At 35.5% G+C, this 17,160-nt stretch overlaps 1 protein-coding gene across 2 annotated transcripts in view; it reads left to right on the top strand.

Annotated features, from left to right (window-relative positions):
* Positions 1-47: 47 nt before the first annotated feature.
* The window catches only part of LOC121424425 (mpv17-like protein 2), a 32,016-nt gene continuing 14,903 nt past the window's right edge, over positions 48-17,160 (top strand). Inside the window, exons 1-5 of one of the 2 annotated variants that reach the window (XM_041620113.1) lie at positions 48-501; positions 3,653-3,814; positions 4,846-4,922; positions 5,834-5,999; positions 10,871-10,955. In XM_041620113.1, coding sequence (XP_041476047.1) covers positions 333-501; positions 3,653-3,814; positions 4,846-4,922; positions 5,834-5,983 — 558 coding nt within the window. In that variant the 5' untranslated portion in view covers positions 48-332 and the 3' untranslated portion in view covers positions 5,984-5,999; positions 10,871-10,955. Of the gene's footprint in view, positions 502-3,652; positions 3,815-4,845; positions 4,923-5,833; positions 6,000-10,870; positions 11,748-17,160 lie in introns of those variants that run through there. The other variant, XM_041620112.1, reaches the window with a different exon arrangement.

The raw sequence follows: 17,160 nt of genomic DNA on the forward strand, positions 1-17,160 counted from the left end.
CGCGGCGCAGGCTAAGCCAGGTCGCAGCTACAGCGCAGCATGCAGCATATAGCATGCAGTCGCATCGACATAAACAGCTGGCCGGCCGTTCGTTTTCAAACAGTATTGATTGTCAGGCCAAATCTTCAGAAAATGCCTTCGTATTTCACGGGTAAAAGGGAACGTTTACGTGGAAATGCCGCAATTTGTTAGTGGAAATAGGACTAATAGTACAAAGGATACAATATGTTTATATGAATCAGAATACAGTTACTTTTCAGCGCTTTTTAATTTGTTTTCATTTTATGTGGCGGGCGAGTCTTCGATTCGAATTATAAATAAAATCATCAATCATGATCCGGCATATCACAAGAAAATTATTTTCACCCAAGTATCTGGTTTGGACGAATATAGCATCAGGAGGAATCATCTTAACTTGTGGAGATGCCGTTGAACAGTACAGAGAGATTCTAAAGAAAAGAAAACAAAATAAAATACAGCAATGGAGCTTTAAAAGATCAGGTATGTTGTTGATCCAGCGAGTTCAGACTGATTTCTCCCCTTCTTTTCAGTCCCATATATATTATAATATGTGCTGTATGCTGATAATTTCCATGGACCATCATTATGATCATGGTTCATGCCCCTTAATGCTTATAAAAAGGTCAAGTCCTCTCAAAAAAAAAGTTTATTTGAATCAATAATTAGGTATGTTGCAAAAAAAATAAATCTCAGAAATAAGGCATGTAAGGTGTTTTCTTCATGTCATAAATCACTCACACAAGCATGTTATATTAATTGCGAGGCTAACCCGAGGTTAACCTCGCACAATACGCATGTCATTTCATAATAAATTTTGACGATTTCATTCATCACACGAATGTGAGAGAATAAAACACGCCAAAATCTTCTAAACTTATTAACTTTATTAATCTAAATCTTATCATCTAATTTAATATTTAAAATGTGGTCGAAATTATTTATAAAAGTGATTTTTAACGCTTATGGTACCTCCAAATGATCTCGGCCAAGATACTCCGTCCGATCCTTAATACTGCAGTGGAAATTACAAACAACAATCAAAGTGTGAATTTTTCCTATCAAACAGTCTCGATTCAAGTCGTTGGCGCATAATAGAAAATTGTACCAAAAAAAATCAGCAGGTTGCATTTCATTTTTTTTTTTTTTTAATATTGTATTTTCATCCTTAAATAATTTTACAATCACAATTCATATAAATAAAGATTCTTTGCATGTATACAATAAATAAACAGTCAAACAAATAAATAAGGGGACTGAATGAGCAAGATGTCTTGCAAGTTCAGTCGGGGAAAGTGGGATGATGAGGCTAGTCAATTTTGTTTTCTGCGTCCCTTCCCCCAAATTCAGGTGGACCCCCCTATACTTTGTGTGGTCCCGCCCTAAAAGTTGGGTTGATAATTTTTTTTTTTTTGCTTGTCAAAAAATGCTGAGCGCCTAGAACGCAACCAGCAGTACAGCTGATCCGATGTAAACAAGCAAGTTTATCAAATAATATAGCACCCTCTCTATGCATATAGAGAAAACAGGCGAATTTGGTCCATGCCTTCTTCGACATCAAGAAAAATCATTACCAGAAAGACAGAGGGGAAATGAAATTGGCTTCATATCGTTTTGTAAGTTTCATATCCAAAGCCCGTCTGATCTATTCCTAATTTTAAAAAAATAGCCCTAAAGGTATTGCAAGTGCCATGCCAGTGGTTATCCTGTGCACGGCGATGGCAATTTACCCATGGGTGGGCATAAATTAGAGCTCATCAAGACCTTTAATTTAACACCTCATTTACATGTATCTCAATATAGGCCCAGAAATAAGAAAGTTATTGTAGTTTTATGGTCGTATGAATCGCCTATTCAATTCTTATGTTTTTCTTTGTGTAGGACTGTTATTTTGACAATTGGTTTCCTTTAATAGTTTAGTTATTTATAGTTCAAGCTTTGGTATTTTGTTCAGCTTTGGTTAAATTCTCCATGCTTCGGTTGTCATCCATTTCCATTTGACTTTCAACCTGCTTCTCCTGTCATTCCTTTCCTATTCAGATGTGTTCAATCATTACATTCCCACATCTGATTTTTTTGTTCAACATTCTTATTATGTAATCATCACAACATCTTATTCATCTCCATCCTCTATCTCTTATTGGTTATTTTTATGAATTAGACTTTTCCACTTTCAGTTGGCTTCTCCATTCTCTTTATTCTCATTGGTTGATTTTGTGTAATTTGAATATATGCTAATTTTGTATGAGTTTTACTGAGGCAAGGAAGCCCAGCAAATATAGCAGTGCACTACCAGACTTCATCGAGTTAAGTTCTATTTTGTTCCCATGTCTTTCGAGTTAAGTTCCCTCTTCTCTCCGTTTGCTTCTGTTTGATGTGTGATTGAGCTTATATTACTCCTTCTTCAGTTATTTAATTTCCCCTTAAACTGTATTTTTTTCAACCCCACGCTTTGTTTTTTATGCCAAAAATTGTGATCTTAATTGGGACCAAGGTGCACTAATAGAAAACAACAATGTGCATACATTGGCATATGGAACTGCCCAACAACACTCCCAAACGCCTCCGAAACAGGGACATAAAAACACAGTAGATTTCATTCAGATTTCGACACAATATAGTTAAAATGTTGCTTTATCGGAATGAATACCTGTTAGAGTAGGATGATACCTGTAAATGTGAATAGCAAGAGGTTGAAAGCAAGGCCAAAGTTCCAGTAGCACAGAGAGTCGCAAGATCACAGAGTGAGATTTTTTTTCAAGTCTAGACAGCTGCCATAAACATTCAACATTAAATTGAGCGTGTTTTCTTCTGTTTGAAGCATTCAAATACAGTTCTTACAGTTGCTCAAGTTGCTTACGTTCTTGACACTGACAGCAAAATTCAGTCTAAGCCTACATACATGTAGGTGGCACATTCAAAATAAATCCACAGGACCACACAAAGTCAATGATATTCACAAATCACACAAAACAAACATGAACAAATGGAAAAAGAAGGGTTGAATTCAAACATAATTTATGAAAGCCATTGACTTCAACCATCTTTTGACCCACAGCCCCACACCTACATTATAACTCTGATTAAAAAAATATTGGCCAACTACATTCACTTTTGGAGACCAACAATCTGCATAAATTTACAGTTTAAGTGCAGATTATACAAGATTTTGAAATAAATAAATATTATTGATTTTATACAATTTTCAAGCTTTACTGGCCACCAGGCACATTTAGTCCATCGGTCCATGTTATTGTTCAAACAAAATGTAAACAGAAATCATGCATGATTTCATCCATGACCATACTTAAATCAAATGAATCTATAAGAGTTATTTCTGCAAACCGAGGACATTGATTCTCATAACCTCACTGATATTCTCATGTAGAAACACCAATTAATTCAATAGGATACTTGTATGTATATGGTTATATATGTAGGATTATTCCACTTTTTTTTCTAATAAAGAATCTATGACATACATGTAAAGCAGAACTCAACTTGAAAAATTAAATTCATGGATCTCTCTTAAAAGCAAACCATTCAATAAGCAAGTGAAAGTATAATTCAATTTTTATAATGATTTGAGTTGTCAACTATATGTTTGTTTGTTTGTTTATCCTTTTGACTTCAGGTTGCATGTTTGCCATCGGGATTGCCCTAGGTCCATTCAACCATTACTGGTACGTGTACCTCGACCGTTTCTTTCCAGGCGTTGCAGCATCCACCGTAGCAACAAAGATTGTTCTTGATGAAATCATTGCATCTCCAGTACTCACCATCTCATTCTTAGTTGGTAAGGAGAACACAATTGTTTACCGAGGTTGTATTGTAGAAGGAAGAGGAGTGGGGGGGGGGGAGGGGTAGCGCAGTTTGATGCCAAGCATACAAAAATCCCTCAGTTGAGAATGATGGAATTAGGTAATAAGGTAGAAGATCATGTTTATTTTGTTAATAATTTTAATTTCCCCAAAATCTTGTCTGTTGAATGGAAAAAAAAATAAATTCTAAAATTGCCTATCATTGCAAAAAAGGTGTATGTAAGGCTCCACATGGACACACAAACTACAATGTTTTTATTTCTAATATCTTGAACCAGTGCTTTCAATTGGGAGAGGAAAAGGGGAGAAAGAAATTGCACCTGTAATGTATTGAACCACAAAGTTATTAAAATTGCTTACAGCGTATTTGCAATTTACACGGGACTCTTTTACACTTTATATTTTGAGTAAATTATCCATTATCCATATGGCCCCATCTCAATATACAGGTATCTCCTCCATTGTTCTTATAATATACATTTGAGTGTTTGGTTAATATTATCATGTATCAGGGTTGTATGCAAAAAGGAGATTATGACTTTTGAGTTGCATAGGCCTACAGTTTTAGATATACATGTATACATATAGGCAAATTATGTAATTACTCATGACTATGACCGACCCATACAGTACGTGTATATGATTTCTGGGGTGTTTCACAAATATTTACGAATGTAAGTGTGGTTTGGAGTCTCACTAAAATTTGAGTTGCATGCCAAATGTAAAACATTGCCGCATTCGTCAAATAATGCGCACGGGACGCACACTTCCTACTTATCCATCAATCAGATTATGTGAAAAATAACTTGTACACGTTGGCATTTGAGCATGATTCTGAGTCCCACCTAACTCTTTGTGAACATCCCCCCCCCCTGACCTGGGGGGGGCATGATAGAATGAAGAATATATAATATACAGAAGATGTGTAGTGATTTGTGCAATGATTGATTATTGTTAATGATCAAGAGCACTGTATTTGCTTTCTTCTTTTTTTTCCACTTTTCAGGCCTTGGTCTATTAGAAGGGAAACCTTTGACAGAATGTAATACAATGGTTAAAGAAAAATTTCCCACAATTTGGTTGGTAAGTGAACTTTTGTGACTGAATTTGTTTAAAGGAAAGCGATACTGCAAGACCCATGTGTTGAAATGACCAAACAGATAATGAAGATACATTCCAAAAGTTGAGATGAGAATATGTTTTAAGAAACTAATACCACTTTCAGTAACTCACTAGTCCAGACCGGGCCTGGGCTAAGTCATAAAATTTTGAGTTAATGAATGGCTTGGGCTAAAAAAGCCCTTGCCATGTTGGGCTATTTTAATGCTGCATTTATCAGCACCATTGTAAAAGTAGCATAGAAAATAGCATTGATCCGCTGCAGTTACTGATCACTTGTTGTAAGGACAAAAAAATCATTAGTTAATGAAAACGATATAAGTATCCTTTCCCTTCTATCCAAATTCCAACTCTCCCTGTAATTGAATCTGGCACATTTTGTTTGCTCTCTGCAAGTTCTTTTGTAGAAGTCATCCAATTCATTTTCCCACCAAATTCTTGATAAAGTTACCTCAGAAGAATATATGCTAATGACTCATTGGAATGTTAATATCATCTAAAACAGCCTTTATATGTAGCTTGGTTTGCATAAATATCATCTTAAGTTTGCATTAAAAAGAGACTGTTTCACATGGAGCTGCTAGTAAGTAATTGGTGCCAAACTGTCAGATTCTGAATTATTTTTATTCCTGTCAACTAAACTAGGAATATAAAAACTCTCATTTTATCCAGGATAGCCACTTCAACTATAATTTGGTGATTTTCAAGTGGGCCCTGGATAATGTAATATGATATAATTACCCTTCTCCATTCTTCTAAAGTTGAGCAGTTATGGCACCATTTTTCATACGTATGATCTAGACGGGACATATGGTATTACGCTCAGTGTCCGTCCATTAGTATTAAAAGTAATGAATTTGTACCTTTGTTTTAAGATGGATGTCATTGTTTGGACACCGGCGCAGTGGATAAACTTCCGGTTCCTTCCATTTCCGGGTCGTGTTTTGTATGTCAATAGTCTGGACATGGCTTGGTCCACATTCATTTCATTTTGTACATATACCGATGGTCCCTTTGGCCATTAGGATGATGACTGGGAAGGTAAGGCTCTTGAGCAATCATTGGTGTCTGATCGCGGCTCATAAGTTGTGAACACCACAATATATATATACGTCTGTCACCCTTTTTCCCATGTATTCAACATCACCAAGTGGCCCTTAAGCAGGAATCATATCACATTAGCCTTTACAGTGCCAAATAACTTTGCAAGTTTGAGAATTGTGAACTATATATGAATGCCTTGCTGCAGTTCTCAAACTTTCACTTCCTAATTTTAACAAAAAGTAGGAAAAATCATACCCCAGGCTTTCTGATGAAACCCAATCATCCCAATGTTCCTTTTATAAATCATCAAATGAATCTACAGTTCCCTAAAGTTGCTTCTGTTTCTCACTGATTGCTGCTGAAGAATGGAGAATGGATCTTTCATCAAATATGAAGCACAAAAGTTGGATGTATTTTAATAATCGCATGTAGATCTGATCTTCCTGAGCTACATGTACAAGGGTGGATTCAAATAACGGTTTTTCGTACATGACATTGGCTCTGTAAAGGTTAACCCTTATAATACAGAGGTTTACTGGGTGATTCAATTTGTCCATCGTGCTGTGGATAATTCCTGTACACCTGTACTGTTAACTTGGTAACTTGGGTTTTCCGGTTCAATATGTTACGCTACTTGATCTCCTGAATATACTCTTCTTTCATCTCCCCCTTGTCTGATTCTCCTTTTTTTTGTGTGGTTTTGTAAACACCGTACAGGGATGATCGCCCAAGCCCCCAACCCACTCCTACTCCTTCAAAAGGAGTTTGTCTTCAGGATGACTCAACTTTTCTAATCTCCTGGGCTGTGAATATTGCCAACAATCATGTACTGTTAACTTGGTAACCTGGGTCATCTGATTCAATATATTGGTGTTTAATATAGAGTTGCACTACAGTACTTCCTGAATTTACGCCTTTCTTCTTCCCCCTTGTCGGATTCTCCTTTTTTTTTAAACTTAGACCCTAACCAGGGTTGGTTGGTGTGGTTGAATCAAACCCCCTCCCCCTTTCAGATCTTGGCCGCTGATCACGTGAACGCCGTGAAAATTAGCATGATAATAGCGTGTGATGTACATATGATCTACAATTTTGTAATTTTTCCTAAATGATGGGGGGTTATATGAATGAATTATGCTCATTCACTGTAGAAAGCTCTTAGAATGCATTTTTGATGTAAATATTCTTTAAACCATTGCAATTTTACAAATTATTTTTCAAAAAATCCTGGTTTGAAAATGAATTTCGTATGTATTTTACTGGTTCATGAATTTTTTATATATTTCTTTTTTTTTCAACCTTTTGTTTTTCTTTGTATTTTTTTTATTATTTTCTGCAGAGCCTTTATGAAGCATAATTATACTAAAATTAATGAATTTCAGCTGATGAAAGTAAAAATAAACATTTCTTACATTGACATTGATTTTGTACACAAAATCATGTTTTAGAGTATTTTTGGGTCTGACATGCACAAGACTTCAAAGTAAAAATTCAGTGAGCAGCGTATTAAAATTTTTTACAGTGTGGAATGGTCGCAGAAAATGTCAAGGGGGGGAGGACTCAAACCGCCCCCCCATGCGGTTTTAGGGTTAAAAACCATGCAGGGATGGTCGTAAACCTGAAAAGATGGGCTTGTGCCATCACATTGGGTCATCGCGTCTGGTTGGGCAATCGTGTCTGGTTGGGCAATCGTGTATCCCGACTATTCAAGAAAAACTTAACTGGGTTTAGCCCATGTTGTATATAGTAGACCAACGTCTTGTAGACCAAGTGAATAATAATGCTATTCCTCTGGGTTAACTCCAACCCATGAACCTATTTTTCAGGGAGGGGGGGGATGACCTACATGTATTGTGCCATCCCCCATTTGTGAATAGTGCTCGGGGGGGGGCACTTACATTAACGAGTAGATATACCATGCGCGACCCCCCAAAAAAGGATGTCTTTTTCAAGATAGGGCATGTTATGTACGTAACGTAATAGGGTGTCAAAACACTAAAATAATGAAAAAAGGGTATCTATTTCGCTATAGGAAGGCTACGAGTTTATGGTCAAAAAGGGTGTAAAAAAGACCAAAATGTTTTATTAAGGATGTACATGTACTTTTTGCCCCAACATTATGTGTTTAGAGTACGATTTGCGCGAGGTGTGGGACGGTCGGGTCGTGCTAAACCCAGTGATGTAGGTAAAGGTAAAACCAACATCAGTGACACAATAATTAAAATATCTCTGTACTTGTTCAGGGGTTCAATTCAAGAAATAATTGCAAAGAGTATCGGTTTTTTTTTCCAATACTTGTTAAGCGTTGGGCTTCACACGCTAATACTTGTTAAGTGGGTGCATTTCAGAATATAGAAAATACGTGTTTAGGGTGCTTTCCACTCGTCAATTGCAGTGGCCCCCCCCCCCCCCCCCCCCGAATAATGTGACGTCACAGATATACATACATATATACGCCAGTGTACTGTACGCTTTCACACTACACATTGTAATTCTAATGGTAAATGTGTAATTAAATAAATGTATTCTGATTGAAATTGGAATGCATTAAAACAGCACTAGATCTAATTTCTGAATATAAACTTTTCCAGATTTTTAGGCCATTTAATTGTAATGGTTTTTATCAGCAGCTGTTCCTCCTGAGATATAGATGATAATTACTTTCCTTTTTTATGAATTATGTCATTAAGCCCAAAATATAAAATGCTTTTAGGGCCAGCTGTTCTTGCCTGGAGTAGATGTAATTACTTGCATTTTCTTTCAATTTAGGCCAAAACATCCCAACATTGCAGTTGATAGAATTTAGATACAACATGTATATAGTTGGTATTGCAGACTAACAAAAATTTTCATTACTTTCAATAAGGCAGTTGAATTTAGGCATTGTCTAAGTAAGATAATAAACTGTAAATTGTAATTGTGATTTTGTATCCCCTTAAGTTTAAAACTCTGTTCATATAATTCAGGCTTATCTCGAAGTATTCTGTTGCAATTCAGTGTGGTGTGCTAATGCACCCCCTGCAACAAAAGTTTTGTGAATAAAAATTATTCTTTAAACATGTAGTTGTTTTCAAAGTCTGCATGCACTGCTGTGATATTGAATCACATAATGCAGGTGAGACTGCCAGAGGCGTTCCACTTGTTTTAGACCTTGGTTCCTTTTCTTAAAAGTTGAGCATTATAAAAAAATTTACAATAACAGTTCAAAGCTACTGAAATCCTTCAATTTGTTGTAGTAATCATGCATGTGTTATCATGAATAAAGTCTTTATGAAATGGGTCCATAGAAGATACCATACATGAAATTAAAAGAAAAAGGTCCCAGAATTTAACCTTGAGGTACCCTACACTCTTGAGTAAGAGTGTGATTTGTCATTACTAATCACAATATACATGTAGGGTATTCATAAAGCGCACATATTCACCTTCTTAGTACTCAAGGTGCTCATGCATGTCCAGTGTATATTACCTCAGCTATTAATTCTGGTCTCCTGTTTCTGGTGCTTACAGCTTTTTGAGGAATTATAATTTCCTTGCTGGTACCAATGTACCTCACCTCGGTTGAGTGCAGCATATTGTGTATTAATCTCTTGTTTAAGGAAACAACGCCATGGCTGGGATTTGAACCCATGACCCTCTGTTCCACAGTCCGGAGACTGATCTGCCGGGCCATATTACACTCTACATTTATTGCTTTTGATGTGGCAAATAACTTTGAAACCAATATCCCAATATTCCAGGTACTACATGTGATAGCAAACAGCATGATCTAGTGAGTCAAAGGCTTTCGAATGTACAGGACACCAATCATGATTTCATCATGACATGTAAATACATGTAGTATTGAAATATTACCAACTTTTTCTAGGAACAAATCTACTGATAATCATGACTTTTTGATGAAATGATGTTCTCCTATTAACACATAACGTGGAGGAGTTATGGAGATGAAACTTCTTTTAATTTCCATGCTATGTAACTACGTAACTACGTAAGGAATAGTCCTTTGATTATACATGTATATTTCATGCTTTTAAAAAACCTCCCCACCCCCTCTTATGAAATTGCCTTGAAAAAGACACCTATGATATTTTTGTTCTCTTTAGACTCACATATTATTGCACTTTTTTGTGTGTGAAATTCAGCTTTGGGGTCACAGCACTTTTTGTAAATGCATGCATGTTTTTGATGATGTGTCTTACATGGCTCCAAACTTGTGAATAATTGTTGGTGTATTTAAGGTGGGCAGTGTGGTAAAAAAATATAATCCAAATTGTGTTTCTTGTATCAAAATAATCTGACATGTAATCTTTCAGGATATACACATGAGTTCAATGTAATATTTCTCGGGGTAGTTAAGATGCAATTGATTGAAAATCACCTCTAAAATACATCATGCTGGATACCTGTATATACTAAAAACATTTCTTTTATAAATTTAAGGTTTTCAGTAAAAAAAATGCCCAAACTTGAAAAGATTCAATTCAAATTTGATGAAGTTTATTTCTGCATCTATTGTGTTTACTCTTGGTACTTGAATAACCATTGGGTAATACCATGCATGTGTTCATGAGGGTGGTAAGGTCAAAAGGTCATATTGCGTATTTTATAGATAGGGATATCGGGCGAGACTTGTGGTTCGTGAACCACCTCGTTTGATATTGGGAAGAAATTATTGAAGAGGTTTGGAACAACTATCTGATCAACCAAGAAAATTCCTAGTTTTTGGAAATATCTTTGTTCCCCTTTATTTGCTGATACACCAATAATGTGATAATGATGATCATGATATTCATAATTGGTGAAAAAAAAGATTAAAATTATAATTAATATTGCTGATGAAATAATGCATCTCTCTGTTTGAATTTCAGCTTGATTTGTGTGTCTGGCCTACTATACAATGGATCAACTTCTATTATCTACCTCTCCGCGCTCGAGTCATCTACGTCAACTCAGTTACCTTCCTCTGGGACATGTTTCTCTCCTATATGGTTCATGATCACAAGACTGGAGATACACCCGAAGGAAGTACATGTATACCAGAAAAAACGCATAATAAATGTGCCTAACCTTATGCTGCCTAAAAGTTGTGTTTACATGTTTTGTTATTTAAGGTTTTATGTACATCTAATCCTTCATCGCCTGAGAGCTGTTTTGCGATCAAATTGTAAGTTTGTTGGTTAATATGCAGTATATTGTTCTCTTTTACTCCTTGTGCAATGTGATAGATTTCAAAATGTTTTATTTGCAAGACCAGCCTGAATGTTCTATTGGTTTTATTACTTCAAAAAGCCTGTTGGACCCTTATAGGGGAGTTGGACAGTATCCTGGAAGTAAGAGTAAATTTAAATACCCTAGCCAAAAACTATTGAGGCGAATCTGAATTGTATTCTAAATGCACTCTCAATGCTAGTGATATAACCTTGCTTGCATAGGAAAATATACAGAGAAAGAATGAGGATTAAACCTAATATATAGACTATAAATCCGCTTAAGCAAATAAGTTTGAGGCGACTTTTGAATGCAGAGCGTGTAGATGCCTCCTTTATGGAAGAAGAGATCGTATTCCATAGTTTAGGGGCAGGATAACGAAATGAGCTCTCCCCGTAGAACTTGGTCTGAACAAATGGACACTTATAAACTTATTAAAGCAGATATCTCCATGAAGATCTTAGATTGCGTGAAGGGACAGATCTTATTAATTTCTCACTGATATATTCAGGGGCCAAGGAATTAAGACATTGATAGGTAGGTAACAGTAGCATATACATGTTATGATTTGTGAATATGTGACCAGTCACCAGTCACGCTAAAACCAACCATAAGCCATCAAAAGTAAATTTTTGAGATTTTTCTTAAAGTTTGAAAAAGCACATCCTAAATGAGTTATAACTTGTCAAAGTGGATCCACACAAGTACTTGATTGAATGCAGAAGAAATCAAGCAAGAGCTTCAAAAAAAAAGGAGAATACAACTTTTTAAGTTCAGGGTTCTCTAAGCATGAGGTGTGCACATTGTGCAATCTTCATGAAATTCAAAGCAGTCCACACGCAAAAAAAAATGTGTCAAAGAAATTCTTCTTTTCTATTCAACAATACTACAACAGTATGACAAAGAATTCTCTCAGATATGGTAATATTCAGTTTTTGAAGAAAGAATAACCATTTTTGGCATCAACGTCTTATATTGTCAGGCTTTTTGGTGTCTGACCACATATTTGTCCGGCAACCAAACAGCATTAGTCTTCTTGCATTTGGAGGAAAAAAAGGAAATGCACACAAATTTTAAGAAACAGCTCGATTGAGTTTAAAAGACCTTGCACCACCTTGAAATCACCAGAATGAACCACATTTTTGGGGCAACGTTGGGGTGAAAATTTCAAATTTTCAAGAATGGCTCTTTATGTTAACCTGACAGTTCCTAGATACTGTCTGATCTAACATGAAAGACCACTAGCATAGATCTATATTTAAAACTAGCCATGTTATGAATTTTGTCATAGAAATGATATAAAAGTCCCCAATGAGAGAATTATTTTTTAAGATCAAGATTTCAAAAGGTTATTGTATTTTTTTTATTTGGTTGTCCTTAAATGAGGCCAATCACATAGTAGGTGGCCTGTAATGGAGTACTGTATGTGAACTAATCTTGAGATATTTTTTTTTATTGAAATAAAAAAATCAAATAGTATGTATATATTGGAATATATATTTGAATATTACTGTATATATATAGTGTTTACAGTGTCTGGAATTTGCACTTGGCTCTCTGTTCATATTTTCCCCCTTTACTTTTGCTAATACATTTGGATTATTTTATAGAAACGAGCTGTGGGAAATCATCTTATTTGAGATTTTCAAGGCAATAGCGTTTCTTTATCTTAATTTATTGTCATTTTACAAGACGATGACTTTAAGAGTAGCCATTATTCAAATTCATATGGTCACTGGCTCACGTATCTGGAAAAATCAGGTCCCAGGCCAGTCCCTGAATTAGGCATCGTTTTACAGCCCATTTGATGCCAGGGGCTCTTGTTTTTCAAATTTTTATTCTTCCCTTTTTTCATTTTTTTCTCATTCTATTCCCTTCTCTGCCCGTTTCCATTTTTTTTTGCACCCGGGGCACATGCCCCAACCCATCCCCCCCCCCCCCGATATGCCACTGTTTGCGATATATTTTTCTTGCCATAAAGTCTGTATCTACAAACTTATCTACTCAGGGTCAATTTATGGTTACACTTCGTAATTCCGAAACACGTAAATTGCCTATACCTCGATGTTCGTTAATCCAAAAATGTAAAAGGGTTCGTTAATCTGAACATTTGTGGCGTTATTCCGAAGGTTCGATAATCCAAAAACGAAATAAGGTTCGATTTTCCGAAGGTTCGTAAGTCCGAAAACGAAATAAGGTTCATTGTTCCGAAGGTTCGTTAATCCGAAAACAAAATAAGGTTCGTTCCGAAGGTTCGTTAGTCCGAAAACGAAATAAGGTTCGTTCATCATTACGTTTTGGACTAACTAACCTTCGGAATTACGAACCTCATTTCGTTTTCGTATTAACGAACCTTCAGAATGACTAACCTCAATTTGTGTTCGGACTAACGAACCTCATTTCGTTTTCGGACTTACGAATCTTCGGAATAACGAACCTTCGGAATATCCGAACCTTCGGAATAACGAAGCGTCGGAATTACGAATGTATGCGCAATTTATAAGTACTCATTAGGGATGTTTTGTTACGAGACGGTTTCTCAAATAATAAGATGAATCCATGCAAACATGCCTGTGCTTAAGAAAACAGAAACATGCTTCATTTTCATGGTTTTCATGACATTATTCAGACAAAACAGTGTTTATTCTTGAAATGGGACTCCATCTTACAAAGAGTTACAATTGATCTGATCGACCCCAACTGTATGGAAGTCCATCAATGTCATATTTGTTTTCTACAGGAAATTTGCACAATGTCCTTTGTAAAGTAAACAAAGAAAAGCACTCTGAATTTTTGATGAAGCAATGAATTTATGAATATGCATCATATCTAGAAAATGTTTTGAACAAACATGTATTTTTAGATGTTGAAGTTGCTGGTTTTCGATGGTTGTGGTTGATAGGATCAATCTGAAGTTTTTGTAAGACGGGGGCCCTAGGCTTTCTGGAAGACCTGACCAATGCTCTGTACTGTATTTTGTGGATAATGATGAATTAGGACGATTGCTCAATATACCTTGCAAAAATATACATCTACTCTGTATTTTACCCATAGATGCACAGAAATAGTATTTTGTCGAGATAAACGCTCACAGAAGTTATGTCACAAATAAAAACCTGAATTGATGGTTGGTGGTTTGGCACGATGTTATTGAAGCTTGATCTTGAACTCGCATGGGTTTGTCATTGATCTCTTTGTCGCCATCTCCTGTTCGTTATTGTCCCAGACTGTATTCAGACTTTTTTTATTATATGTTAATTGTTTAAAATCAAATCAAATTATGAGACTTCAGTGTGAGAGATGGATGAATCATGCATCCATCAAAATATTTCCCATGCTTTTGTTTTTACATCTCAAAAAATTATTCCTATTCATAGGAAATTTTAAAATTTATGATATTCATGGCACCTTTCATTTTTATCATAGGCTGTGTGTAATCATGAGAGTAAACTATGGATATCCTAAACATGTAATTGTGGTTTTGATGGGTGTTTTTTATGAAGGTTATTTATCAGATGGATTGTTACACGATGCATATTTTTGGCAAATCCATGCAATATTAATTTAAATTATTTCTCACTACCCCAAATGTTTCTTTTTTTGTTTTAATTATTGATGTATGAGAATAATTACATGTAATTTACTTCTTTGATTGCTACACGATAGATGAAGTACGAACTCAAATGAATTTGAATGAAATTTCATATCTGCAGGATTGTTAAAATATGTTTATTCCTGTATGCCCTATGGGCAAATTTATTTGTAAATTGTCTGCCAAGAGCCCTAGAACATACATATTCATAGCAATTTATATTACATATTATATCACTATTGACAAGCGATTGTAGAAGAGTGACTTAAAGGGGTACTTTGGACTGACAATAATTATTGTCTCGCCTGCATAGCAGAGGGAGACTATAGGCACACCCTTTCCAATGGCGGCGTCAATATTGAAATCTTAACCAAGGTTACGTGTTTGAAATTTCATCATAACCTACATGTTAAATGTTAAAGGACCTAAAACTGGGTTTAAAAAAATATCAAATTTTACAAGGGCACTGCACAAATTCCACTCAGTCAAAATGAGCAATTATTTTTACACAGGTTAGCTTAGAGGTCAAGTCCACCCCAGAAAAAATGTTGATTTATAAAGAAAGCAAAATCAAACTAGCATGACGCTGAAGTTTCATCAAAATCGAAAGTAAAATCAGAAAGTTATGGCATTTTACAGTTTCGCTTATTTTTCACAAAAACATTTCATTTTTTTTTTTCAGATTTGACAATAATGTCCAACTTGACTGATTCACATAGTATTAAACAATGCTAATTCCACATGATCAGGGAGGAATTAATCATTGTCTCACTTGAAAATAAGGAGAAAATTAGAATATTTCATATAATGAAATACAAAAGAAATAGTGAGTGGATGTCATCATCAGTCTCCTCATTTGCATACCGACCAGGATGTGCATATAAACTGTTTTGTGAAATTCAGTGAAACTTTAAAATGTCATAACTTTCTTATTTTACATCCAATTTTGATGAAATTTTCAGTGTTATGCTTGTTGGATTTTTCTCTTTTTTACTCGAATCATATTTTTGTTCGAGTGGACTTGTCCTTTAAATAAGTTTTACCATGGAGATAGATGGTTTTACTGAACATGTGCCAATATAACAGAGAGGCTAGTATAGCCCCTCAAATCAATCGGTTTCAGAATCCAAAGTCACAACAAGATGGCAAATGACAGACCATTTAAAGTGAGATGTTTAAGTAATTGGCTCAATCATAAAGAGGCTACAGCAAATCAAAATCAAAATTTTAAATGACTGGAACAATCATGCAACCATACACAGATCCCACAGAGGATGTCCGGTCAGAGTGGCTAAGTGAGATACCCATATGTTTCCCTTTTGGAGCAATGTTGGAGCAATCATTATCTCATTTTAAATAGATTGTCAAATCATTTTTTTTTTTCATTCTAGGTGTACAAAACTTGAATGAATACCTGCAATTAAAAAAATACAAAATTGGGAATATGACATTATTGGCCAGCTCATTACATATTCATGAATACATGCATAGAACTATTTTACTGAAATAAAGCAAAACTTGAAATGTCCCCGGGGGGGGGGGGAGCAGTCAAATGAATTGCTGTACACATGCCTGACCAAATTATTTCTAAATACCCCCTAAACAAGTTTTTTGCGGGCTCAGTATTTATACATTTTGGCCCCTATTTGTCGCCAGAATATGACCCCAGGAAAAAAAACATACCCTTTACACGTTTGGCTAGTCTAAGAAAAAGGCTTTGGAAAAATAAACATAGTCATACCCTAAATATGTTTGACCCCGCAATTGACCATTGACCAGTTTTTCAAAACCACCCTCCCTTTGAAAATCTGTGTTTTTTATTCTTTTAACGAGTGCACGGGTGGCCCGCATCCAAAACTGAAAAAACACTCCTTTTAAACACTTTTTTTTGGGGGGGGGGGGTCATGCATGTGTACAGCAATATATTTGACTGCCCCCTCCCCCCCTCGGGAAAATGTCATAACTTTGCTATTCCTTGTGTGATTTTGATAAAATTTTCAATGTTTGTTTGTTTGATATGCCTGTTAAATTGACAATATTTTCAGTCTGTTGTACCCCTTTAACATTTGCTTGACCGGGGCAAGTGACTTTGTCAAGCCTTGTATCTTTAATCAGTGGTCTTTTCTGTTGCTATTTTTAGCAACCAATTCTGCATGTTTATGACTTTTTTTGTGAAATGCATTCAGCTCAATGTTTTAATTTTTTTTTACATTCATGTCATTGTTATGAATAACATGTCTTTACGTTTAGTAAAATATTACATGTATGTCCTCTTTGTTTTTAAAGGTGCTGGTTAAGTATAATGTACTGCTGTAATGTACTTTTTGTGCTCTAATGATATTATCAGTACTATATATC

Source organism: Lytechinus variegatus, chromosome 11 (assembly GCF_018143015.1).
Source record: "Lytechinus variegatus isolate NC3 chromosome 11, Lvar_3.0, whole genome shotgun sequence".
In the NCBI taxonomy this organism is placed as follows: Eukaryota; Metazoa; Echinodermata; class Echinoidea; order Temnopleuroida; family Toxopneustidae; genus Lytechinus; species Lytechinus variegatus.